Here is a 26544-nt window from a genome sequence, read left to right on the forward strand (position 1 = left end):
AAAAAAATGATGAGTTCATGTCCTTTGTAGGGACATGGATGAAGCTGGAAACCATCATTCTCAGCAAACTATCACAAGGACAAAAAACCAAACACCACATGTTCTCACTCATAGGTGGGGATTGAACAATGAGAACACATGGACACAGGAAGGGGAACATCACACTCCAGGGACTGTTGTGGGGTGGGGGAAGTGGGGAGAGGGGAGGGATAGCATTAGGAGATATACCTAATGTTAAATGATGAGTTAATGGGTGCAGCACACCAACATGGCACATGTATACATACGTAACAAACCTGCATGTTGTGCACATGTACCCTAAAACTTAAAGTATAATTAAAAAAATTAAAAAAAGAAAGAAGGAAAACTCCATCATAGAAGGAGAGAGTAGAAGGGTGGCTGTCAGGGGCTGGGAGGGTGGGAGAAATAGGGGGATATTGGTCTGGGGTACACAGTTTCAGTTATGCAGGATAAATAGGTTCTGGAGATTTAAAGGACAGCAATGTGACTATGGTTAATAATACTGTATTGTATATTTCAAATTTGCTAAGAGAGTGGATCTCAAATGTTCTCAACAATAAAAAAAGTAACTATGTGAGGTGATGAATGTATTAATTAGCTTGATTGTGGTAGTCATTTCATAATGTATATGTCTATCAAAACATCATGCTGTATATATATATAGTTTTTGTCAATTATACTTCAATAAAGCTAGAATAAAAATAAATACATAAAATTGAATAGAGAAAACCACAAATGTATCTAAGCAAGTTATTCATATTTTGAGCTTGAATAGTACTAACAAGACAACAGCACTCACTCTCCCTTTCTGGACTTACCTCTTTGGTAACAGTAGGAAGCAATAATGCCAAATTACAGAACTTCAAAGCATTCTGGTTTTCCTCAAGATCAGTATAACACTGGAAATGAGAAATAACCAATATTAAACATAATCCGTTTTTATGTGATAGGTTCAAAGTGATCTTAAAGCAGAACAGTGGTCTTCATTACCTTTGCTAAGTACATGTAATTGGGATTAGAATAACCAGGGCATAGTTCTTCAGCCTGATTTGAGAGAAAAACATGAGAGAATAACAGGGCAATATTAAAATAACAATAACCACAAGTGAAGAGAATATATTTAAATAAATATTATGAACCAAACTGCCCTAAGAATTTAGGGTGGTTGTTTCACATTTGAATCACTTGATCAGTTTAAGTATCTTTTGGGTGGAAACATAGCCTTTGCATTTAGCCATTAAAATAAAATTGATTACCATGGTCATAAAGCTTACAAAGCAATGAGATACTCTATGGTTTTCAGATTTCTTTACATAATCATTTTCCTCAGTCTTCTTTCTCTATCCTTTTCCTTTCAAGAACAAAAACAACTGGTGATATTCCCAGGACAAATCCTATACATTTCCCTATCTATCTATCTATCTATCTATCTATCTATCTATCTATCTATCTATCAGGTCTTGCTCTGTTGCCCAGGCTGGAGTGCAGTGGCATGATCTCGGCTCACTGCAACCTCCACCTCCCAGGTTCAGGTGATTCTCCTGCCTTGGCCTCCAGAGTAGCTGGGATTACAGGCATCTGCCACCACGCCTGGCTAATTTTTGTATTTTTAATAGAGACAGGGTTTCACCATATTGTCCAGGCTTGTCTCAAACTCCTGACCTCAGGTGATCCACTCCCCTCAACCTCCCAAAGTGCTGGGATTACAGGTGTGAGCCACCACTCCCAGCCTATCTATTTAGAAAATGAGAGTAGAGCATGACTGGTACCCCATGGCAAGCATCTTCCACTAGATTAATATTTGATTTCTTGTGATTTCAACATATTCCACAGGAGTTAAATAATATCTGAAGTCCATCAAATCATGGACTTTTAAAGGAAAGACAGATCCTTGAAACAACCAGTCCAGGTAGTAGACATGAGTGGGTATTATAAAGGTACTTTTCTCCTACCTACTAATCTTTTATGTACCAGTTCCTTTATTTCTGGGAAATAAGAATTCTTTCAGGTATGGGATTGTTACTAGACAGCCCTTCTTAGAACCTAAGTCAGTCTTGCTTCAGAGTCAGCTTTTGCTGTTTTGAAGGCCCAGGCAAGCAAGCTTACAACCTGGAGTCTCCACCCTAGAGGGGGGTAGAACACAAGAGAAGAGGATGCTTTTAAAAATTTACAAAAATATCCTTGTTTCACAAGATATGAACAATCCAGACATTTCCAAAATTAAAAAGTGAAAGTTTCTCCTTCCTAGTTTTATTCTCAACTTCAATCTCATGCCCCAGAGGTAACCACTATCAGCCGTTTGACATGTATCCTACCAGACTCTTTGCCAAGTATAGGCAAATAAAAAAACAGATATTAGGCTTTTGAAAACAAAACAAAAAGGAACCATTTTACATATATATAATTTACAGATATATAATTCTTGTCAATTATACCTCAGTAAAGCTAGAAAAATACAAATACATAAAACTGAATAAATGTGCACATTGACAGAAAATCTACATATTGGCCCCAGACTTTTTTCCCGTATTACAAACACATTTTCATGTTAGCATAGATATACTTCATCATTTTTAAGAGCTGTATTTCATATTCTGCATGAATCATAATGAAAGGAAGCATTCTCCATTGGACATCTTGATTTATTCTCCGTTTTCATTATTACTACTAATAACCAATGAACATACTTTTTCCCATATACTTGTGTACATGTGTGTTTATGCCTATAAGGGAGATTCCCAGAAGTTGAATTGCTGAGTCAAAATAATATATATATTTTTAAAGATAGATGCTAATGAAGATAAATCCAAATTAGGGTGCTGAGGAGTGGTCCAACACCTTATGAGGGCACATCCCTTGTAAAAGACATTTTATTCTGTACAGAATCCAAAAGAGAAGGGTTCTAGAAGAAGGACAAAAATCTCCAAGGGTAGGGAGCCAAACTCGGTACAAATCTTTAAGACCAGGTAGGTTAACAGTGTCTGGGCATGGAATGAAACCTGCTGGAGAGACAGCAAAGCTACCAACAGATTAAAGGAAGTTGTCAATTTCAGTCAAGCCAGAGCCTTGACCATCCTACAGTGGCATCCATGGATTCTGGTTCTCCTGCTTCTTCTCTCTTAATCAATGGATTCTGGTTTTCCTGCTTCTTCTCTCTTATCCATGGATTCTGGTTCTCCTGTTTCTCTCTTGTCTAATCATTTCCATTTCAAGGCTTCTAGTTTGGTAAGTGCATTTCTTGAGCCATTCTAATAAGAGGGACTTAAGACTGAACTTTATTCAATTATACCTTCTTCTATGCCTGGTTGTTGCCTCAGCTCTGTCCGAATCCCATATTGGGGATAACTTGCCCCAATCTGTGCATGTAAGCAGCTTATTTCTTTAATGCTGGCATTCTAATTCTGCATATATAGCTTAACACCTACGTTTAGTTAACTAAAGTGATTATAAATCAGAACATCTCTGTTTGTTCTCATGGTTTAAAAATCTGAAGCCCAACAGAACACAGACAGGCAACTAAAACACTGAATTCCTAAGGTAAAACAGATTCTGACCTTTCACAAACGGCCTTGGATGAATTACAAGGAGGGTAGCATTACTCAAATGCTAATGTTTCAATGTAATGTTCCAATGATGAGGCAGTTTCTAGAAAGGCCTTTAGAACACTCTTTATCATAACACCTGGCAAAGAATATTATACATATTTAATTTGTCTTGGCTATCCAAGTTCCTTGAAGGTAGGAACTTTGTTGGTCATTTCTGTGTTCCCAGTATTTGATGCCATGTTTGGCACTAGTTATGTGCTTAATAAACACTGTTGAATAAATTAGCTCTTCTTTAAAACATCTCATAAGCTCAAGCAGCAGCCTTATACCGTATCAGGACACAGCCAAGAGTTCTGCAGCTGGGGAAGCCACTAGTACAGACTCAGGGATCATATGATTGCAAACAATAAGTGCAATCAGGGTAGCTTGTCTCCCAACATTGCCACACCTGTCATTTACTACACACACCCATCCTCTGATCCAGTGGTTTCCAGCCATGTCATCAGCTGCCATTGGAATCAACAGTTTTATGATCTTTAAAAACACTGATCAAGGTTTAAAAGCACATATCATATGATGCAACAATTCCACCCCTAGGAGCTTACCCAAGAGAAATAAAATATGTCCACACCAAACTTGCGTTTGAATGTTCACAGAGCCTTTATTCAAAATAGCATCAAACCAGAAACAACTCAAATGTCTATCAGTAAGCTAACACATAAACAAATTATGGTAAGTATATCCATATAATGGAATATTACTTAGCAATGAAAAGGAGCTGCTGATACACTCAGTAAAATGAATGAATCTCAAAACAGTATGCTGAGTAAAAGAAGCTAGATATACACAAAAGTATATGTTTTATGATTCCATTTATATTAAATTTTAGAATGGGCAAAACTAATTTATAGTGATAGAAAGCAGATCAGTGGTTACTTGGGGCAGGAGATGGGGGGAAATTGACAGCAAAGGGCCAAAGATAACTCTCTAGGATAATGAAAATGCTGTCTTGAAATGGTGGTGGTTACAGTGGTGGTTACATAGGTATGTAGGTTTGTCAAACTTCACTGAACTGTACACTTAAAGTGGGTGCAATTTATTGCTTATAAACTATACTTCAAGATACCCAGAGGTTCTGAAACAATGAGTCTGGGTCATGGCCTGGGCTGCCATTTTGTAAGGTGCCTCAGATGACTGCAATGCACAGCCAAGGTTGAGAACCACTGCCCTAGGGAATCATGCCAGAATTTTGGATGAGGTGGGAAGCATGCTATAGTTTGAAAGAATTTCCCCAGGGGATTCACAGATGACTCCTACAGGTGTCTAAACCACCTCCCTAGATGCTTTGAGGCTGTGGAGGACCAATTTTCCCCTGCTATAATAGCAAAACAATAGTAGCTAACATTGATTTTTAGTTAGAACATTTAACATGTTAGACCCTGGGCTAAGAATATAAAATATATTATTTTATGTAACCTTCACAAAAACTGTACAAAGTAGGTATTATTATGGCCATTTCACGGATGAAGAATTTGAGAGTGGGAGAACTAAGGAAATGTGTGTCCAGGTCATTCAGACAGGAAAGGCTCAGGTCTCAACTTCACTCATCAACTCTAAACTCAGTGTTCTCAACCTTTACGGGATCCAGCTGGATGGCTCTAGAGACACATTCCTGGCCCCTGTGAACGCTCTTTGGAGGGGTGGATTCGGGGCAGTCTGGGTCCCAACAACACGGCCTCCTGTGTTGTATGACCCAGGGGGTTGCAGACTCTCCTGGATGTGGGAGCCAGGGTCTGTGCTGTTTCCCTTTCCTCTCCTCCACTTCCCAGATTTCTTAGTTCCACCACAGCCTTAGCCTGAGCACTCCAGAACCCTCAGTCCTCTCAGCTGTTCTAGTAAATATGGCAAGAAGCATTCCTGATGCCTCCTCTCTTTTCTTTGGCAAACAACATGGAATGCATTTTGAAACTAAAGTCTAAGTAATGACCTAATGCGGGGCTCCCCAAGATGGTTTGCTGAGGTGTTTAAATTTTAATGAAATTAAAATTCTGTGAGTTTTTGCTGAGGACTTACTGGGTGCTAGGCGCACTTTAAGCAATTTACTTGTAGGAATGTAGATAATCCTTACAACACCACTATGAGGTAAGTACTATTATCTCCATGTTATTGATTAAATTGAGAGAGAGGTTACGCAATTTGCCCAATGTTAATCAGCTGGTAAATGCCCAATGTTAATCAGCTGAGATTTAACAAGTTAATCTTGTTCTGAAATTTGCATTCTTTACCTCAGCATTATTGTGCTGCTTACCACTTTTGATTTCATCTGTGTATTATTTCAGGCACATTAGCATCTCAAGAACTTTTCTACAGTGTTCTGAAAACCTGCTCCTCAATTATAACTTTGATATTATGAGGAAATGAGTTTTGAGTACAGATAACATTTTTGCTAGTTAATGTGGCATCTTTTATATAAATATTTTATCTTAAATAGATAATAATGTACATTCTTATACAATTTAAAATGAGGGAACTAATTTTCAGTGGTAGGAAAAAGGTGAAGAAATGGTTGTGATACAGTGTTAGCCTTCACTCATATGATTAGCCTTCACTCTTTGATTGCCATTGTGTGAAATGGAACAAATTAAGTTCCTGAGGTATTGACTCCCTTTTTATAAAACAAAAAAAGGGATCACATTACATAAAAAATAAGAAATGTACAGCCCTTTTCTTTTTATTTTTTGAACTCTTTTTCGCTGTGCTTGTGCTTGATTTCAGGACACTTATTTTTTCACTTGAGGCAGCCACTGGCCATTGGGGGTGAGAGATAGAAAGTAAGAAGAAATCTAGACTACATGATCTACAAATTCCCTCTCAGTTCTACAAAATTGATCCGTGAAATACAGCACAAACATTAGCATGTACAAGACATTTATTATTATTTTTGAGATAAGGTCACGCTCTTTTGGTCAGGCTGGAGTGCAGTGGTGTGATCATGGCTCACTGCAGCCTTGAACTACTGGGCTCAAGTGATTCTCCTGCCTCAGTCTCTTGAGTAGCTGGGACTGTAGTTATGCCACCATGCCCAGCAAATTTTTTTACTTTTTTTGTAAAGATGGCATGTTGCTATGTTGCCCAGGCTGGTCTCAAACTCCTGGCCTCAAACAGTCCTCCTACCTCGGCCTTCCAAAGTGTTGGGATTACAGAGGTGAGCCACTGCATGCAGCCTTATCTGTATTTTTATAAACTTGAAGTAGGTAGGTTGGGAAGGAAAACACATTTAGTAACTATAAAATTTTGAAGTTGGTTCCAGAGAAAGGTAAAGGGATTATTACCCCAACAGGAAGTTGATTATATGGGTGGCTATATTACACATTTACATGTAGGCTCACACACACATATATTACTGCTTAGAGTTGTATAGTACAGTGATTACACATTTTAAGACAGGATTGAGAATACTGATTTGGTCTGATACCCCAAGAATCTTCCAGAGAAATGTCTGCAACTTTAGGAGGTAGCTTTTAAAATAACTCTTCCTTTTGGCACTTTTATTTAAGATTAAACTGGTTCTATATAGGTTAGACTAATCAGGAGTACTGGGACTAAGTCTAACCATCAGGGCGTGACTGTTTCTGCACATGCTCACATGACTCGGAGAGCTGTTCTTGGACTTAGTAGTAAGAGCTGTCATACCTAAACCTTCATTTAGTCTGCTGGGTTATTTTTAAAAAGTAGTTTGTAATTCCTAGAACCTAGGGCATAACTAGCTGTTTTAAGGAGTTTAGACTTAAAACGTATTAATAACTTGCATTATAAGGGGCTTAAAACAGAACATGCCAAAACCAGGATTCAAACTGAGGCTCCACATGGAGAAAAGATTTCCTTGACAACGGCAGCAGGGATTGGTGCAGATGGTAATCAGTCTGACACTAAAATAATGGATACACAAAATGTACCTTAAGGAAATTGTGTAAAGCTTCTTGTACAGTTGAAGATGGTATTTTTCCAAACAGAGTAGCAGCCATTTTTTTCTCAATCCAGCTCAGTTTTGAGACCTGCAAATACACAACGACATCACTCTTAGAAAGCTGTTCACCTTTTGAATGGATTATCTCTCCCCAGTTAGATATGTGTGTGTTATGTGTATATATGTGTGTGTATATAGATATAACACATACAAATGTAAATATATATCCGTAAATAATATATATTAGAGATACCACCCTCATGGTATTAATGTTAATATTTTACCTTCCTTTTTCACAATTCTAAGGAACCATGGGGTCCAGAAGTACTGGTTTCAAAACCAACTTGAAATACTCTTGATAAGAAAATTTGTGTCAAATCAGAGGAAAAAGGGGTGGGTGGGAAATAATGCTGATCCTGTTTGTTCATCTGATTCTGGATTCTGAGGTGACTACGGTGCATTTCTTCGTACAGCACATAGGGGCTACAAGACTCCGCCTTTGCTCTCCTCCTGCCTACTCCATGCTGCCAGCTGGCCTCCTGACCCAGAGGTAGCATCTCAGATATGTAAATAGAATAGGGATCCTCAAGCCAGAAGGAGTGGGCAATGGGGACCCACTATACATATTTACATCCCCGAAGATTTTTTAAAAAATCAATAACCACCAAAACTAAATTTCATATTACCACTGACTTTTTTGCCTTCTTCTAAAAAGTTTTCCTTTTTCCCCAAATATAAATATTAAATGTTCATTCTGAAAGATTAAGCAGGCTCAAAAATGAATACTTAAAAGGGTATTGACCCAGTTGATGCTCCATCCAACCCCATAAATTATCTTCCTTCTCAGTCCCATCACCTAGATTCCTTGGTAGCCAATATCCCCCCTCCCCTTTTTTTTTTTGACAATGTCTCACCTTGTTGCTCAGGCTGGATCATACCGTACAGTGGCACGATCATGGCTCACTGCAGCCTCGACCTCCTGGGCTCAACAATCCTCCCACCTCAGCCTCCTGAGTAGTTGGAACTACAGGTGTGCATCACATGCTCAATTAATTTTTTAAATTTTTTGTAGAGACAGGGTCTTCCTATATTGTCCAGGCTGGTCCTGAACTCCTGGACTCGAGAGATCCTCCTGCCTCAGACTCTCAAAGTGCTAGGATTACAGGCGTAAGCCACCCTGCCCAGTCCATTATCCTCTAATTAAAAAATTATTTCCTTATTTTTTGACATAATTTTCTTATTGGTATGCTTATTTTTGCTTTGCTTTGAACTTTGTAAAAAATAATATATTGCTTATTTCCTTGTATGACTTGCTTTTTCACTTAACGGTATGGTTCTAAGATTTCATCCAGGATAATGAGTATGACTGAAGTTCAGTCATTTAAATAACTGAAATATTTCATCATTTCAACAATGGAGCACATTTGTGAGTCTCTGTTGGGCAGGCACGATCATATGGCAGGCAAACAGTCAAATTTAAAAGATACTACTCAATGGTTCCCAAGGTAGTCATGCTGATTTACGTTTCCACAGCAATGTAATAATTCCTGCTGCTCCATACATATCCTTGCAACACCTCATACTGAGATTTTACAATTTTTATAAAAAGAATAGGAATAAAATGGCATCTACTTGGGGTTTTCATTATCATTTCTATAATTTTGTTTTTTAAATTTGTAGTTTAATTGCATTATGGTCAGAAAAACTGCATGACATCAATTCTTTGAAATGTACTAAGACTTGTTTCACAGCCTCATATATGGTCCATTTTAGCACACAATCTGCATATGCTTGAAAAGATGTCTGTTCTCCAATGGTTAGCCACATGGCTTCATATTTATTAGATCAAGCTTATTAAATGTGAGGCTCCAATGTTTTACAAACTAATACTTTTTTGTTTTCTTGTTCCATTAATTACTAAAAGGGGTGGGTGAAAATACCAGTATATGATTGATCTGTACATTAATCCTTATAATTTGGTCAATTTTTATTTTATAGTTCTGAGGCTGTTATTAGAAGCACACTAGTTTATAAACACTTTCCTTGTGAATTAAACTTACTATATAGTTACTTTCTTTATCTCTAGATATACTTTTGCCTTAAAGTTTATGTGTGTGTGTGTGTGTGTGTGTGTGTGTGTGTGTATAGTAGTAGTAGTAGTAGTAGTAGTCATCCCCTCTTCTTAATGGGGTATATTCCAGGACCCCCAACAGATGCCTGAAACCATATATATATGTTTTAGTTTATTATTTATTTGATTACTATTTGATATAACTTTTCTACATGTTTACTTTCTATGTTTCTCGTCACTATGTATTTTTTAAATTGGCTTTATTGAGGTATAATCTATATAAAATAAAATTTCCTCCATTAGAAGTAGACAGTTCAGTGAGTTTTGATAAATGCATACAATCCCGTAACTGCCACAACAACCAATATATATATATAGTACATTTTCATCATCATAAAAAGTTCTCTCGGCCGGGCGCGGTGGCTCACGCTTGTAATCCCAGCACTTTGGGAGGCCGAGGTGGGTGGATCACAAGGTCAGGAGATCGAGACCACGGTGAAATCCCGTCTCTACTAAAAATACAAAAAAAAAAAAAAAAAAAAAAATTAGCCGGGCGTGGTGGCAGGTGCCTGTAGTCCCAGCTACTCGGACAGGCTGAGGCAGGAGGATGGCGTGAACCTGGGAGGCGGAGCTTGCAGTGAGCCGAGATTGCACCACTGCACTCCAGCCTGGGCGACAGAGCGAGACTCCGTCTCAAAAAAAAAAAAAAAAAAAGTTCTCTCATACCCCTTTGCTGTCAATCTCCTTAACCTGCTCCTAGCCCTAGACAAATACTGATCTGACTATAATTTGCCTTTTCTAGAATTTCATATCAATGCAATTAGGTAGTCTTTTGTGAGCTTTCTTGGCATAATGCTTCGAAGAGTCATGCACATTGTTATGCTGCTAAAGCTCCTATGAAAATTCATAAGCTAGTCTTTGTGTGAGTATATATTTTTATTTCTCTTGGTGAATACTTAGGAATTGATCATATATTTATTACTCACATATTCCCATTGAAACATATGAGTTTCAATTGCTCTATATCCTCGCTGATACTTGCTATTTTCATCTTTTAAATTTTAGTGCTTTTAAATAGTGAATATACAGTAGTCTTTCTCTGTGGTTTTAATTTGCATTTTTCTAATGACTACTGATGATCAATACCTTTTCATATGCTTGCTTACCACTCACAGATTTTCTTTTGTTAAGTAATTGAAATGTGATCTGGAAAACAGTCAAACATATGTGGAAACACTTCTAGTTTTCATCTTTTCAATTTAATTTTATGGCTATAATCGGTGTTGGACAAAATGCTGTAATCAGCATAGGTAATGTTATAAAGACTGCCTGACATCACGGAGGAAGAGAAAAGCTCTGTTAAGTCCTTCTGAAATTTCTAGCTTGTCCTGTTACATGGCCATAACAGTTTATTTTCAGAAGGCAGCAATGAATTTTGCTCATGCTGCTCATCTATCCCCTGCCAATTCCTTTTATTTTAAAAAACACATTATATCTAGATATTTAATATTCTGTATCCCATATTTCCAAAATCTGAAGTCCTTTTAGGTCCACTGCTGGTTTTTTGTTTTGTTTTCTGCTGACTGTCATTACTGTTGGCTTGTTTCCTTGTATAGTCTATAATTTTTGCCTGTGAACTCATCATTGTTGGGACACTTTCTGTGAAAGTTTTACAAAGCCTATCTAAAGGTACCTTCCTCTATAGAGGATTAGCACGTGCTTTTGCCATTTCTCTATGGCATGAAGATCAGAGTCCATTTTGAATTAAAATTTCTTTCTTGAGCTTTTAAGTCTAGACAGGTAATGTACATTGAAGCTCCAGACACTTGTGAGGTTGGATAAATGGCTTTTAAATCTTAGGAGCGTTTCCTCCTTTCAACTCTGTCTTCCCAATTGTTAAGTCTGAAAATGAATTTTCACTGCTATAAGCTTGTGCTGAATAAATTTTATTTAAGTTCATCTTTTTCTCCCGCCACCAGGCATTATACTTTTTGAGTCCTAGATATATTGTGGCAGTCTTCAAGCCGCTCTCTGCTCTGCTCAGGTCTGTAGTCCCCCAATCCCAACAAAGGTCTACAGACTAAGCTTTAGGTTACCAGCCTTGGTAAATGCCTCCAACTATCAGGTGGTTTCAAGGCTGGTTTACCAGTCCTTGGAACTGGTATTCTTGCTTTGTTTCTGGCTTTTGGCTGTTCCCCTAATTATTATTTTTTTTCTGTAGGTTCTTCCATTGACCTGATTAGAAACAGACATACACACTTCAAACTAACACACACTTTAAGATATTGTGTGGCCAGAAAATTTTGAGTTCTCTAGTCTGCATATGCTGGAAACATTCTTTACACATTTGCTCATACTTGCTTTATTACCTTGGCGGAAGCTGATTCCCCCTGGTGGAAAGAGTTCCAACTTCCTCTCCCACAATTCATATTCCTTATCTACACTTTTAATTTGTAGGCAGTAGAGCTTACTAGTTAAGAGCGAGGACTTTAGAAGCAAACTGCCTGGGCCAGGTGCGGCGGTTCATGCCTGTAATCCCAGCACTTTGGGAGGCCGAGGCAGGTGGATCATTTGAGGCCAGGAGTGTGAGACTAGCCTGGCCAACATGGCGAAACTCTGTCTCTACTAAAAATAAAAAATAAAAAATAAAAAAAATAAATAAATAAAAATAGCCGAGCATGGTGGCACACGCCTGTAATCCCAGCTACTTGCGAGGCTGAGGCAAGAGAATCACTTGAACCCAGTAGGTTGAGGCTGTAGTGAGCCGAGATCACGCCACTGCACTCCAGCCTGGGTGACAGAGCGAGACTTGGTCAAAGAAAAGAAAAGAAGAGAGGAGAGGAGAGGAGAGGAGAGGAGAGGAGAGGAGAGGAGAGGAGAGGAGAGGAGAGGAGAGGAGAGGAGAGGAGAGAAGAGAGAAGAGAAGAGAAGAGAAGGAAAGGAAAGGAAAGGAAAGGAAAGGAAAGGAAAGGAAAGGAAAGGAAAGGAAAGGAAAGGAAAGGAAAGGAAAGAAGAAAAGAAAAGAAAAGAAAAGAAAAGAAAAGAAAAGAAAACAAACTGCTTGTGTTTGAATCCTGTTCTACTGTTTATTAGCCAAGAGACCCTGGGCAAATTACTAACCTTATTAACCTTATAGAGTTTTTGAAAAAGTGAGTGAGCTACAATATATGTTTACAGTCACATAAAATGCTTACAAGAGCCATGTACATGTTAGCCATTATTACTACTGCTTTTTATTCTTTGTTTTTTTGTACTTTTTCTCTAGTTTTAGTGAATCAATCATTTAAGAAACAAATACTTGCAGAAGCAGCTTATTTCAAGTGCCAAGAAACTGAGCTAGATGTTGAAAAAAAATTACCAAGAAGTGTAAAATGTGCACTCTTTCCTTGAAGAGCTTTCAGATAACTTGGGATCAACAGAAAATAAACAGTAAGTAAAACATGTGAGCTGTTGGAAGGTAATACAAACTTAGCAAATTAACAGTGTACTCAACAGTGCAATATTTCAGAGAATGAAGGCATCATTGTGTATTTTACAACATTAAGTAGATTATAAAAATTTGAGTGTTGTAATCATTCTATTATTTGACTTTGCCATCTTACAACCAGGAAAAAATGAGAAAAACAGATGATGATATACCTTTACTCCTTTTTCCTTAACAAAATGTAAGTTTTCTTCGTACATAACACAATATAAAGAGCATAAATTTTGGAATTAAATTTGAATTTCAATGCTGCCTCTTTCATTGACTAGTTAAATGGGATTTTGGGAAGGTTCTTAACATCATGAAGACTTGGATTTTTAATCTTTAAAACTGGTATAATAATAACTGCTTCACAGCACCATTTTAAGGATGAAATGCAACAAGAAATACAAAGGACAGAATTCATATTTGGCATAGAGCAGGTGTTCAATAAAAGCAAACTTCCTTCTTCACCTCTAATTCTCTTTCAGCTGCAATGAAGAAGTTATCTCTTTGCCTACCCTAATTTTACCATTCAAAAATGGCATTGTTCTTTCACGATAATTTTTTTCACATATTCTTAAGATACATTTTCACATTCTGTAATTTTCTATAAACTAATAGTGTCATTTAAGACATGGACCAGCTGCTTTTATTTGAGCTATATATGTCACGTATCCCTTCCAAACTAAGTTCCTTAAAAGCAAGGAGTGTTTTATTCATCCCTGGCCAGTTAGTTAGCACATAATTTGTCCTCAGTATACACTACTGGATGAAAAAAAGTCCTCTCACAGAACCGTGAATAGTGTACCTAGACATAGGGTTGTGTGTGTGGATGGTTGATCCCAAACTGAGACAGCCACAAAGGGAGGGAATGTGACTACTGCAAAAAGAAATGAAAAAGTAGGAAAGAAAAAGATCACATATATATAAAATGTGGCATATAACATACAAATATATATAAATTACAAGTTTATACATTACAAAATACATAGATTATAGCTTTTAAAATTATAATGTATAAATTATAAATTCACATACAGTTTTAACATATATATTATACATTAAAATAAAATTTTATTGCTATTATAATTCTCCTTAAAGTAGGCACTGGGTAAAAATAAATAAGTCATTGAAAATTTATCCTATAATCATAGTATATTCAAATAAAGTTTATAAATAAAGGCATTCAACTTACAGTATAGCAGTATCTCCCTTTGAGGTAATATAGAAAGGGTTCCTCTGGTAAAAGTTTGATTGCTATATCTAGATGTTCCTGAAAGAAGCATCCAAAGGAAAATCAACTCCCAAGTTTCAGATATTGTTGACTGGAACTACACCAAAGCCTAGTAACTCAAAAGTGGTTTTAAAATATTGTCTCAGTCCTCCCCATCCCTATCATTAATACAATGAAATTTTATCAATAACTAAATTACCAAAATTGATTGCTTACAACCAGAACCAGAACTGTGACTAGGATTTAATAAAGCTATGTGTAATTTAAAGCCAAAATACTGTTATAAAAATAGAAAACACCAAAGTCATATGTTTGCCTACCCATGACTTGACTCGTGAATAGTTACTGATTCTGAGGTGAGCTTACAAATATCAAATGACATGGAATAGGGGATAATGGCAGAAAAAATAGCAGAGTCAGATGTGGGAGAAACCTATTCCTTTGGCATTATCAAATGGTTATAGGGAGCTGGAAAATAGGGAAGAACCGTTTATTCATCTCTGTAATCATTGACGTTGAGGGGTTATGTCTTGAGCTATGGAGGCAAATAATACATTTTGTGTGTGTGTGGATTACTTACTTTATTTGTCTATTGTGGCAAATTTAAATCCTACATTGGATCCTACTTTTCCTCCACCAAATCAATATGCAGAGATTGTTAACTACTTAGTGCTGGTCACTTATGATGCTATTGAGCTTATGACCAAAAGGCTTTTTTTTTTTTTTGAGATGAAGTCTCATTCTATTGCCCAGGCTGGAGTGCAGTGGCAAGATCATGGCTCACTGCAGCCTCTGCCTCCCTGGTTCAAGCGATTCTCCTGCCTCAGCCGCCCGAGTAGCTGGGATTACAGGCGCCCGCCACCATGCCTGGCTAATTTTTGTATTTTTAGTAGAGATGGGGTTTCACCATGTTGGCCAGGCTGGTCTTGAAATCCTGGCCTCAAGCAATCTGCCTGCCTCAGCCTCCCAAAGTGCTGCGATTACAGGTGTGAGCCACCACACCCGGCCAGCTAATTCTTAATCTTTGAAAAAGTGATACTCATCTACTCTGGGACTTCTTTCAGAATCTGGACTAATAATAATTTTTTTTTTTTTTTTTTTTTTTGAGATGGAGTCTCACTCTGTCACCCAGGCTGGAGTACAGTGGCACCATCTCGGCTCACTGCAAGCTCCACCCCCCAGGTTCATGCCATTCTCCTGCCTCAGTCTCCCGAGTAGCTGGGACTATAGGTGCCCACCACCATACCTCACTAATTTTTTTTTTTTTTGTATTTTTAGTAGAGATGGGGTTTCACAGTGTTCGCCAGGATGGTCTTGATCTCCTGACCTCGTGATCCACCCACCTTGGCCTCCCAAAGTGCTGGGATTACAGGCGTGAGCCACTGCGCCCGGCCGACTAATAATAATCTTTAATCACCCAAATAATTTAATTCTTTTTGTCACAGTACTATTTAAAGAGTATAATTTCATTTTCTAACATTCAAACAAACAAAAAAGCAAATTCCCAGAGCTTTATCTGTTGAATAATCTGGTTTATACCTGTTGATGGAACATATGGCTACATTAAAACATTTTTATTATTAATAAATACCCTTCCATAAGTCTGGATCTGAAAAGAAATATGAAAAAAAAAGAAATACCTTGAAGAGGTGCCCATAGTTGATTTTGTTTTGTAAACCCTCAAACTCAGATACATAGCCACACAAAACTGCATACCTGAAAAGGATAAAAACAGTGGCCATTGTGTAAATTTTTAATAAAATGCCACCAAAACATAACATTAAAAGAAACTAAGCATTCATTCGTATTTAACAAGAGTATTCATATAAATATAAGGGCCCTAACAATAATACATACTTGATATTAACATGAAGCCAGTTTTCTCATCTATAACTGGGGATACTAACAATATTTATATGTATATTGTGAAGGTAAAATAAGCCAAAACAGGTAATGTGATTAGAACAGTGCCCAGGACATAGGGACTTTCAATAAATGTTACCTGCCACTATCATCATCATCAATATTAAAGTCATGAACAAACTCTCAGAAAAAGTCTAACCACATTAAGTATTAAATTAGAAAAAATATTGTCAACAGATTTATAACATTAAAAATACTGTTAAAGTCAACTTAAAAAATTCATTCCCTCCTTTAAAAAACTTACAATTTCATGAGCTCCTTTAATATCAATAAATATGCAAATAAATACCATGATTAAAACAAAATCAAAGGTAATTTTAGAGTATGCTTTTTCAAAAAATTTCCCCTTCTCCTTCAACCCTTCCTGGAAACACTGCATTACTAGAATAGTGCATCCCATGGGTCATTTATTTGTTTCCACTGGGAATACAAAATTTACACAGTTATTTGACTTTAAGTTGCACAGGATATTTGTTAAGCAATTTGCTTATTTATTGGAAAAATTGAAGATATGTTGCTTTTCACATTTGGAGCGTTTCCACCTGTACAAAAATCTCTGAAGTATTTCAGAGTGGTTTTGTCTAAGGTAAAATATCCATTTACTTAAATATTTCAAGAGCAGGTGTTAATTTTTACTTGCACTGTCATAGTAACTAAGATGAAAAATATAACTTTCAATGTTATTTATCTCAGCCATTTCTGTGAATACCCATCACTTCCAAGTACAAAAAAACAGTGAACAATTTTAATTTGGAACAGTAAGACCATTCCTAGACATAAAAGATAACTTAATTCATACCACATATGGACAACCAATAAAATGGCCACTTTTCATTTATGACCTTTTTGATCTCTGTTTTCAGTTTCTGTAAAATCAACAGAATCTGCTATAGTAGAAGCAAGGAGGAGCACCATATCAACCTATTAAAAACAACCTCAGAACTTAACTGGATTAGGATACACTACTACTCACGAGTTCTAAAATCTGACTGAATTTCATGTACCTCTCTAGATCCACAATAAATCTTTCCAGAGATTTCAAATTCAAGAAAAGCAGATTAACAGAAAATGACTCTCAAACTGCTTTATAAAAACTGTTACTGTTGCCTCAGGCCTATGTTCTTTTATTTAAAAAATTAATAAACTATGTTTTGGAGCACTTTTAGGTTCACAGCAAAACTGAGCAGAAAGTATGAAGGATTCCCATATATCTCCTATCCTAGCCCCCACAACTTCCCCCACTATTATTTATTTTTTTAGAGATGAAGTCATGCTCTATCACCCAGTCTGGAGTGCAGTGGTGCGATCTTGGCTCACTGCAACCTCTGCCTCCCAGGTTCAAACGATTCTCATGCTTCAGCTTCCCAAGTAGCTGGGACTACAGGCATGTGCCACCATGACTGGCTAATTTTTGTATTTTTAGTAGAGATGGGATTTCACCATGTTGGCCAGGCTGGTCTCGAACTCCTGACCTCAGGTGATCTGCCCACCTCTACCTCCCAAAGCGCTGGGATTACAGGCATGAACCACTGTGCCTGGCCAACTTCCCCCACTATTAACATCCCACCCCACAGTGGTACATTTGTTAAAACTGATGAAACTACATTGACACATCAGTATCATCCAAAGTCCATAGTTTACAATATGGTTTGTACTTGGTGTTTAATATTCTATGGGTTTTGACAAATGTATAATGACATGTGTATACTGTTGTAATGTGTTACATAAAGGTTTTACTTCCTGTAAAAATCCTCTGTGTTCTGCTTATTCATCCCTCCCTCCCTGCAACCCCTGGCAACCACTGATCCTTTTACTGTCTCCATAGTTTGGTCTTTTCCAGAATGTCCTATAGTTGGAACCATATAGTATATTGCCTTTTCAGATTGCCTTCTTTTACTTAGTAATATGTATTTAAGGTTCCTCCATGTGTTTTCATGGCCTTGATAGCTCATTTCTGTTTAGCTCTGAGTAATATTTCATTGAATGGATATACCAGTTTTATTCATTCGTCTGTTGAATATTTGTTAAGTGTTTCTCATAGAGATCTTGTACATACTTTGTTCATTTTCATCTATGTATTTCAATATTTTTGGTGCTAATGTAAATAGTAATATGTTTTTAATTTCAAACTCCACTTCTTCATTGCTGGTATAGAGGAAACTGACTTTTGTACATTAACCTTGTATCCAGCAACCTTGCTATAATTGCTTAATCCCAAGAGATTTTTTTTTATTTTTTACAAAGACAATCATATCATTGTCTTTGCAAACAATTTTATTTCTTCCCTCCCAATCTGCATACCTTTTATTTTCTTTTCTTGTTATATGGCATTAGCTAGAACTTTCAGTATAATGTTGAAAAGCAGTGGTAAGAGAGAACATCCTTGCCTTGCTCCTGATCTTAGTTTCTTAATGGTGGGAAAGCAAGTTTTCTATTGTATATCAATATTGATATACAATATTGATACAAAATTGTCACAATGAACCAATGTTAATACACTATTAACTAGAATCTATATTTTATTCAAATTTCTGTCATATTTCCCTATTATCCTTAGTCATTTTTGACACCTTTCTCTCCATCCTTCCTTTCATATTTATTTCTATTAATTCATAACTTGTTAGGTATTTTTTTCAACATGTTAAAATCTTTTGAGTTACTGTCATCATCCATCATATACCCTGTTACTTCTAATTTTGTGTTCTCTGTAACTTTTACAAGCATACCTTCTATATCTTCACCCATCAACAAAATTACTGAACACACTGGGGACCAAGATACAGACCTGGCCCTAGAATCACCCCCAGATTGACGGTGATCTGTTGAATAACTGAGCCTTAAACCGTTTAGTCAGCATGGGTCAGCTGACTCAAAGCTTGACCACATTTCTACATCTTGTCCAAAGAATGTTATGAGTGAACCTGCCTCAGTGCTTTACTTCAATCCAGGTATACTGGATTGATTTCCCTACTCTACTAGCAAAAATAAATAAATAAATAAAAAACAGATCATTTCACCTTTTTAGAAAAATCTATGTTGGTTCTCTTTCAACGTACACACTTATCTAGAGATGCACAAAACAACCCATCTAACTCTTTGTGCTGGAATGAAAGGCATAGATGCTATGTTCACTGGTCTATAGTGGTAGAATCTATCTTCTGCTATTTTCTGCAAATCAGAACTACTTATGCACATCTCTAGGCTTTTATTTTGCTCTCACAACATATTCTCTCCATGTTACTCTGAGTCAAGGGAAAAAAACCCCATGATTTATAACTACCATTATATGAAATATGTACATTTTCCCTTTTAAATAATCTGCCCCTAGAGTTACATTTTTCATATTTTTTTGGAATCTGCTTCTTTAAAGTTTAAAATATTATCTATCTTTTTATGTATCATAAATTCAAAGGTACCTGGTCACTTTATCCCAAAGGGTCATTACTTCCTTTCTTTCAATCAATTCTACCTATGTTTGTGTGTGTATCTTATTTTTTAATACTGTTCATTTAAAATACATAATTTTATGTTTTATTTCTCAAATACTCAGGCTGATGGAAATTCTGAAAAAAGTTAATTCACATCATGGTATATTACCTCCATCTAGAGGTCATTCTAACTACATACGTTTTGACAAGAACACTGTATTTTTCTTTGCATTGATAGTGAATATATCCTTAATCATTGATTATCATACTGTTTCAACAACTACTAAAACAACTCCATTAATTTCCCTGCAGTATTTCTGATTTGGCACCAATGCTGTTTATACTATGAAAAAGCAGAGGCAGCATACTGTTAACAGAAAAATGACTAGGCATATAAGAATACAAAACTGGGTTCTAGTCTCTGTTTTTCCACTTATTGTATGGCTCTGATTACCAATCAACACACACATTCATGCGTGCATGCACACATACACACAGTACCTTGCTTACCCCATCTATAAAGTGAAAACAAGCTGTTCTGTGAATCACATGTTCTAAGACATGTGGATAGAATTTGCAAACAGTAGAGCACAACCAATATGTAAGACATTACTTATAATTAAGGTCTGGCTTATTTGGCCAACAAACTGCAAATCCGTTGGTCACTTTATTCTCATTCTCTTGATTCCAGGAGTATTAAATATTTTTTGTCAGTACAACAAAAACAACTGAATCTTATAGAAAGCATATACAGCCTTAAAGTTACAAAGCCATTTCATTCTAGAAAAGATAGAGATAAAACTAAGTCATTAGAATGATCTATATTTTTCAATCATTCCCAAATAATATTAACCCTTTATGAAATTTATTCTTAAAGATTACATCTTTTGTTTCAAACTGAAGATTTATAAACCATCATATAATACTGTAAACGATGGGTCTGCAAACTCTTGCAGTAGGGCCAGATAGTAAACATTTTAGGCTTTGGGGCTGGTCTTTTGCAACTACTCTGCTGCTGTGCAAAAATGCCTGTGTGTGGCTGTGATCCAATAAAACTTTATTTACAAAAACAGTCAGTCGAATTCATCTGCAGGCTATAGTTTGTCATTCATGCTGAATGAATGAGAAAATGTCTTATTAATATACTAATAAATTCAGTCTTAATTCAGTTTTAACATAATTAAAGAGAGTCCAGCAGAATAAGATCTCAACATTTTATTATAATTAATTATAAAATCAGGCCACCTAAATTTCACTCATTGCTTCTCAAGTCAAAGTTTAAATTTCTTTTTTCATCCCCTCAAACATCTACTGTTTAATTTAAGGAGGACTTTTGCATTCAGTGGGATACAGTATAAGAATTAAGATTAAATTGACATTTAAATTTCTTAAATCTTAACTGATTAGATTTTTTTTAATTCAAAACTGATACTGAATAAGAAATTAGGTGAAACACAGTTGGATCACTACTCTGTGTTTTGATAAGATTTAATATTAGGGTTAAACGCTATGGTTATAAACAAGGCATTTAGTTCTCAACAAAAAGTAAAAGATGAACAAAGGAGATGTAACCAGATTAGTGGAAGGCAGATGGGGAAACCCAGAATTTAGCATAATCTATGCTCACAAGATGCATTTCAAGGTACTTAATGAAGCCCTCTGAGAAAATTCAAATTCAACATTGTTCCTCTATGAAAATTTGGAAACCCACACTGATAAATAACCTCAAATTGACGACTTACACCAAATGCACATTTTTAATGTGATTCTTCATGGGTACAGATGCATGTGGGAGAGAAGGAAGAGGACACAGGATGGAAAAAGAAGAGCAATAGAGGAGGGAGAGAAAGAAGAGAAGGAAGAGGAGAGGAGGGAACAGAGGAGCGAGAGGTAAGAGACAGGAAGAGTAGGGGAGGAGGAGGAGGAGTTGAGAGTTAAAAGTAGGACTTCGGTGTTCTTTCTGCATCCTAATTAGGCTAGCCAGTTCCCAAATACCTCCATTATCAAAGGCAATGAAGAGAAAGAGTAGGGCTTGATCACCACAAATTGATTACAGTTACTACTGAACGTAGAAGAACAGAAGTACTTTAACATATATGTTAATTTACTAGTGTTATTATGTAAATTAGGTTATCTAGGTAAACCTGGTTAAAATAAATAATAGCCAAGACCCTCTGTTCTAGGGAAATGATCTTAAAAGTCTGTACCAAATTGTTACCTGGAAAATTACCTTTTTCCCTAGAATTTTGGCAGAGGTAGGTACCAAGAGTACAAAACAATATTTTATCTATTAGGTACTCCAGTCCCTAAAGCAAGATTCTCTACTACCCATCCGCGACACGCTAAGAAATTATTCACAGGTTCTGCCAGATTTAGCCCTTCACTCTTCTCCAGGCCACGTAAGAGAAGGCAAATAATTCACCGGAGGGAGGAAGAGACTGGGAATGAGGATTTCTACAGGGTTAGGGTGCTGTGGGTTCCGCCTTCCACCCTCTCATGACAGAGGGCAGGGGCTAGGCTTGCATCTCATCTAAAGCTATGTGAGGGCAGCATCAAAAAGTCTATTCATATTTTGGCATGTGTCCCTTTGAGTTTGGACAAATAAAATGTTACCGGATTCCTCCCCAAGGAATTTTAAGTGAGAGTTTGTGAGTGGCGCTCCCCCTGCTGGTGGCAGAGTGAAAAAACAGGTCTACTTTGAGAAAATGGTTTGTACTTCAGATTTTGGTGAGGCAAAAATGAGTCTTCTGTGGGACAAATGTGGACCTGTGGAAAGGGAGTCATTTTAAGAGAGATTTTGCCTAAGAGTGCCCCTACATCATAGGGATGGGAAATAAAGTAACCGTAACGAAGGGTGGATTTCTGGAAACTTAGGGCTGAAGAAAGGGTCATACATTTATTATTGTATCTTCCCACTATCTGGGGCACCTGTATTGCTGGAGAGAAAAAGAAACCAAGAGAAAAAGAAAACAAATGTAAAAATGCAACTACAAGAAAAAGGAAGAATAATAATTAAAAACAATATATTCCTTATTGTGTTTCATAATTTACAATTTATATTTATAAAATAATGTTTACATAAACAAAGGGTCCAAACACAACACAATTAAGAATGATTTTTTTTTTTGCTCTAAGGATATTTACCTATACCAATCTAACTAATTAAGTTCTCTTTGTTTGAACTTTTAATATCATAAATGGCTTTTCCTTGATCTGTGGAATTTGTATATTACGATGCATCAATGCATAAGAAATGGTTGATGTGCTTTTCTACATTTCATTTAGAAACATGCTATCATTTTAGTATTTGTGTTCAAATAAAATGTTATACTGAACTAGATTTAATTATAACATATCATCTTCAAAGCCAGTAGACTTGGTAGATTCATTCACGAATTTTTCAATAAAAGTTTCCCTTAAATATATTTCAAAGATGCATAATAAAAATATGTGAATAAACAGAATAAGAACAGTTGCTGTGCTATTATATATATTTTTCAGTGAATGTGACTGACAGATTAAACGTATGGGTCAATAGTATTTTGAAAAATCCATTTAATTTATAAAGAGGCAGGTTAGAATTTAAAAGAGTGCATAAATCCTATATACTTACCACAGATGACAATGTCCATTCATGGGTGCTCTATTAATAGCTCTTTCACTTAAAGTTTTTCCTGAAAGATAAGAGTACTTACACTTAACACCTTCATGTGAGTTGGTAGGAGGTGGATTATTGAATTAACTCAATGGTTCACAAAGTATGGTCCCAAGACCAGTAGCATCAGCATCACATGGCAACTTTGTTTAAGAACTTTTCAGCCATATTGGAGATCTACTCCATCACACACTGTGGGATTGGGGCCCAATAATCTGTGGTTTAATGAGCCTCCAATGATTCTGATGTGTGCTAAGGTTTGACACCCACTAGACTAAGCAACTTAACCAAGTGCAAGAAACGTCATTTAATTAGTGCTTACAAAGCGTAATAGAAATTTTCTGTATTCCATTCAAACAACATTTACTGAGTACCTACTACATGTCATACTGTGTGAGTGTCTGGGAATAAAATGTAAAATAAGACAGAGTCCTTGACCTCCAAGGGCTCACCGTTCAGTATGCTGCAGGCATATAAACAAATAAGTTACATGCAAGAAAAAAAAAGTTAAGAGCAAGGTGAAAAAGAGGGCACAGCAGAGTGGGTAACTCTAACTCTGCCTGAAGGAGTAAGGGAAGGCTTCCCTGAGAAGTTCTTGCCTAATCATTCACAATAATGAACAGGTTCAGTGACATAAATAATTGCCCCAAATTATTTTACTTACAGTAATTTTTAACCATGTAATAATTAATTTGGGGCCAGGCCTGTGGCTCACACCAGTAATCCTGGCACTTTGGGAGGCCGAGGCAGGTGGATCACCTGAGGTCAGGAATTCGAGACCAGTCTGGCCAACATGGCGAAACCCTGTCTCTACTAAAAACACAAAAATTAGCTGGGCATGGTGGTGCATGCCTGTAATCCCAGCTACTCAGGAGGCTGAGGCCGGAGAATCGCTTGATCCCAGGAGGCAGAGGTTGCAGTGTGCTGAGATTGCGCCATTGCACTCCAGCCTGGGGGACAGAGCGAGATTCTGTCTCAAAAAAACAAACAAACAAACAAACAAAAAATAATCATAATAATTTGGATAGAGGTTTGTTTATGGCTTGGAAAATCTCAATACCTGCAAATAAAACAGAACTGTGTTCTGAGAATCTTTCTCAAAAGGGGCCATTTTGTTTTATAACTTTTCTCCCTGATCCATTATTATTATTATTATTATTATCTGGAAGAGACTATCCAAGGATATGCAAAATGCCTTTCTAAATAAGTGGTTGAGATAATCTTTATAAATACAAATATTTTATTCTAAAACCACGGCTCTATTGTTAATTTGTTAAGGTGGCATTCTACAGTTCTATCCATTAAGATAAATATTCTGTGTAGAAATCTACATAAATTGGAAACAATTAAAAAGTGAAGTGTTTTAATAATAATTAACTGCACTGTGAACAAATATTAAAGAAATTAGCAATTTAAATGATTAAAAACATGCTTTTTCATGTAAAAACATTAAAAACTAAATCAATTTTTTAGCTACATTATCAAATGAATAAAACTTTCAGCGCACTACTGGAAGCCTGAAATAGAGGTGATTCCATCACTCCGAGAATATAAAAAGAAGCTGGGTAGTATACAAACTAGATTCACAGCCTCACTTATGCAGTCAGGACAAAAGTAAAGCTATTTCCTTTAGAGAACTGTATTTCGTGATCTTTATGATGCATTCATATTGATTACTTAATTAGGAAAGTTAGAATAATGTTTCTTTAAATATAAGATTCATATCATAATATTTCAGAAACATACTGCATAATGATATATTCACTTTGAGTTTTATCAAATAATTTTGTACTCTCCAGCAATCAAATCTTTCCTAAGCATAAAAACCTTAAACATACTATTATGAGAAGAAACCTCCTGCACTTCTTCCTTCCTCATGCTGAATCTCAATGTTCTTCCATGGGTGGTCTGAGCCCCTGCCTTGCTATCACCTCCAGTGTACTTGGTTATTACCATTACTAAGCACTTACTCCTTATAAACTGAATATAATTGGCTGTCCCTTTATTATCTTTTCCACAGAGTAGGTTTCCTTAGTGTTGTGCAGCCTTCATCGTATTTATGCCTCTCCTTCTCTCCCTCCTCCACTACCTTCCACCCTTCATTTTCACACTGTTCCTTGACAAAATAATTTTGAATAAATATTTCTTGAATGGATAAATTAAGGGAATCCTTTTACTTTTATTTCAACATCTGAATGAACACATCTGAGGCTTTTTCTACTTTTTCTTCGGCACTATAAACTCTTCTCTTTTTTTGGGATATATCCTATTTCAATCTTATGCTTCATTTTTGCCCCTGACTTCCCTTCAACCTATTTCTTTACGAATTTCACCATCTAAGATATTAACTCAATTAAACTCTCATTCCATTTAAGAATAGAGATCCAGAGCGATTTTACCTATGGGAAACTGTAACTTTCATAAGAAAGACTTCCCTGCATCAACCTCCATCCTCTGCCATCATATCCTCCTTTCTGCTACATGTGCTCACAAACAACCTGTTGTCTGTCTGTCTGTCTGTCTGTCTGTCTGTCTATCTATCTATCTATCTATCTATCTATCTATGTGAGATCTATCTATCTATCTATCTATCTATCTATCTATCTATCTATCTGAGGCAGGGTCTGGCTCTGTTACCCATGCTGGAGTGCAGTGGTGAGATCATGGCTCACTGTGGCCTTGATGTCTTGGACTCAAACGATCCTCCCACCTCAGTCATGTGTTATTTTTAGTAGAGACAAGGTCTCCCTATGTTGCCCAGGCTGGTCTCAGACTCCTGAGCTCAAGCTATCTGCCCGCCTTGGCCTCCCAAAGTGCTGGGATTACAGGCATGAGCCACTGCATCCAGCCTCTGTACTATTCTTTAATAAGAGCTTATTTCCATTCGTTTTTGTATATGTATGATTATTTGACTAGTGCTGCCTCCCCTACAAAGCCATAAGCTCCCCTGCAGTCTGAAAACATGTCTATTTTGCTATCCTCTTCCTACCTTAGCACATAATACCCAGGGTAGGGCAGGTACTTATGAAAAAATGTATTTAATATTGATGAATGTTGGAACAGTTCACATAGATATACTTTGATTTTCTCCGTAAATATGAAAATAAATCCCCTTGTTCTCCTTGGTTAAGTTTTTATTTACGTTGAAATTAATACATATCTTCTCCAGAATTCTGTTTTGTATATGGTCTGCAAACTGGATTGCTACAGAAAAACTCCACAAAGCTGATGATG

At 36.5% G+C, this 26544-nt stretch overlaps 1 protein-coding gene across 7 annotated transcripts in view; it reads right to left on the minus strand.

Moving 5' to 3' along the window:
- RMDN2 (regulator of microtubule dynamics 2) overlaps positions 1-26544 on the minus strand; it is an 85856-nt gene that overhangs the window by 17770 nt on the left and 41542 nt on the right. For 5 of the 7 annotated variants that reach the window (XM_055241530.2, XM_055241529.2, XM_055241528.2 and 2 more), the window contains exons 5-10: positions 23269-23329; positions 15945-16020; positions 14266-14343; positions 7523-7621; positions 1012-1065; positions 840-920 (exon numbers count right to left, since the gene is read on the minus strand). In XM_055241530.2, coding sequence (XP_055097505.1) covers positions 840-920; positions 1012-1065; positions 7523-7621; positions 14266-14343; positions 15945-16020; positions 23269-23329 — 449 coding nt within the window. The remainder of the gene's footprint in view (positions 1-839; positions 921-1011; positions 1066-7522; positions 7622-14265; positions 14344-15944; positions 16021-23268; positions 23330-26544) is intronic. The other 2 variants (XM_063618137.1, XM_063618135.1) reach the window with 1 other exon arrangement.

Source organism: Symphalangus syndactylus, chromosome 14, assembly GCF_028878055.3.
Source record: "Symphalangus syndactylus isolate Jambi chromosome 14, NHGRI_mSymSyn1-v2.1_pri, whole genome shotgun sequence".
Lineage (NCBI taxonomy): Eukaryota > Metazoa > Chordata > Mammalia > Primates > Hylobatidae > Symphalangus > Symphalangus syndactylus.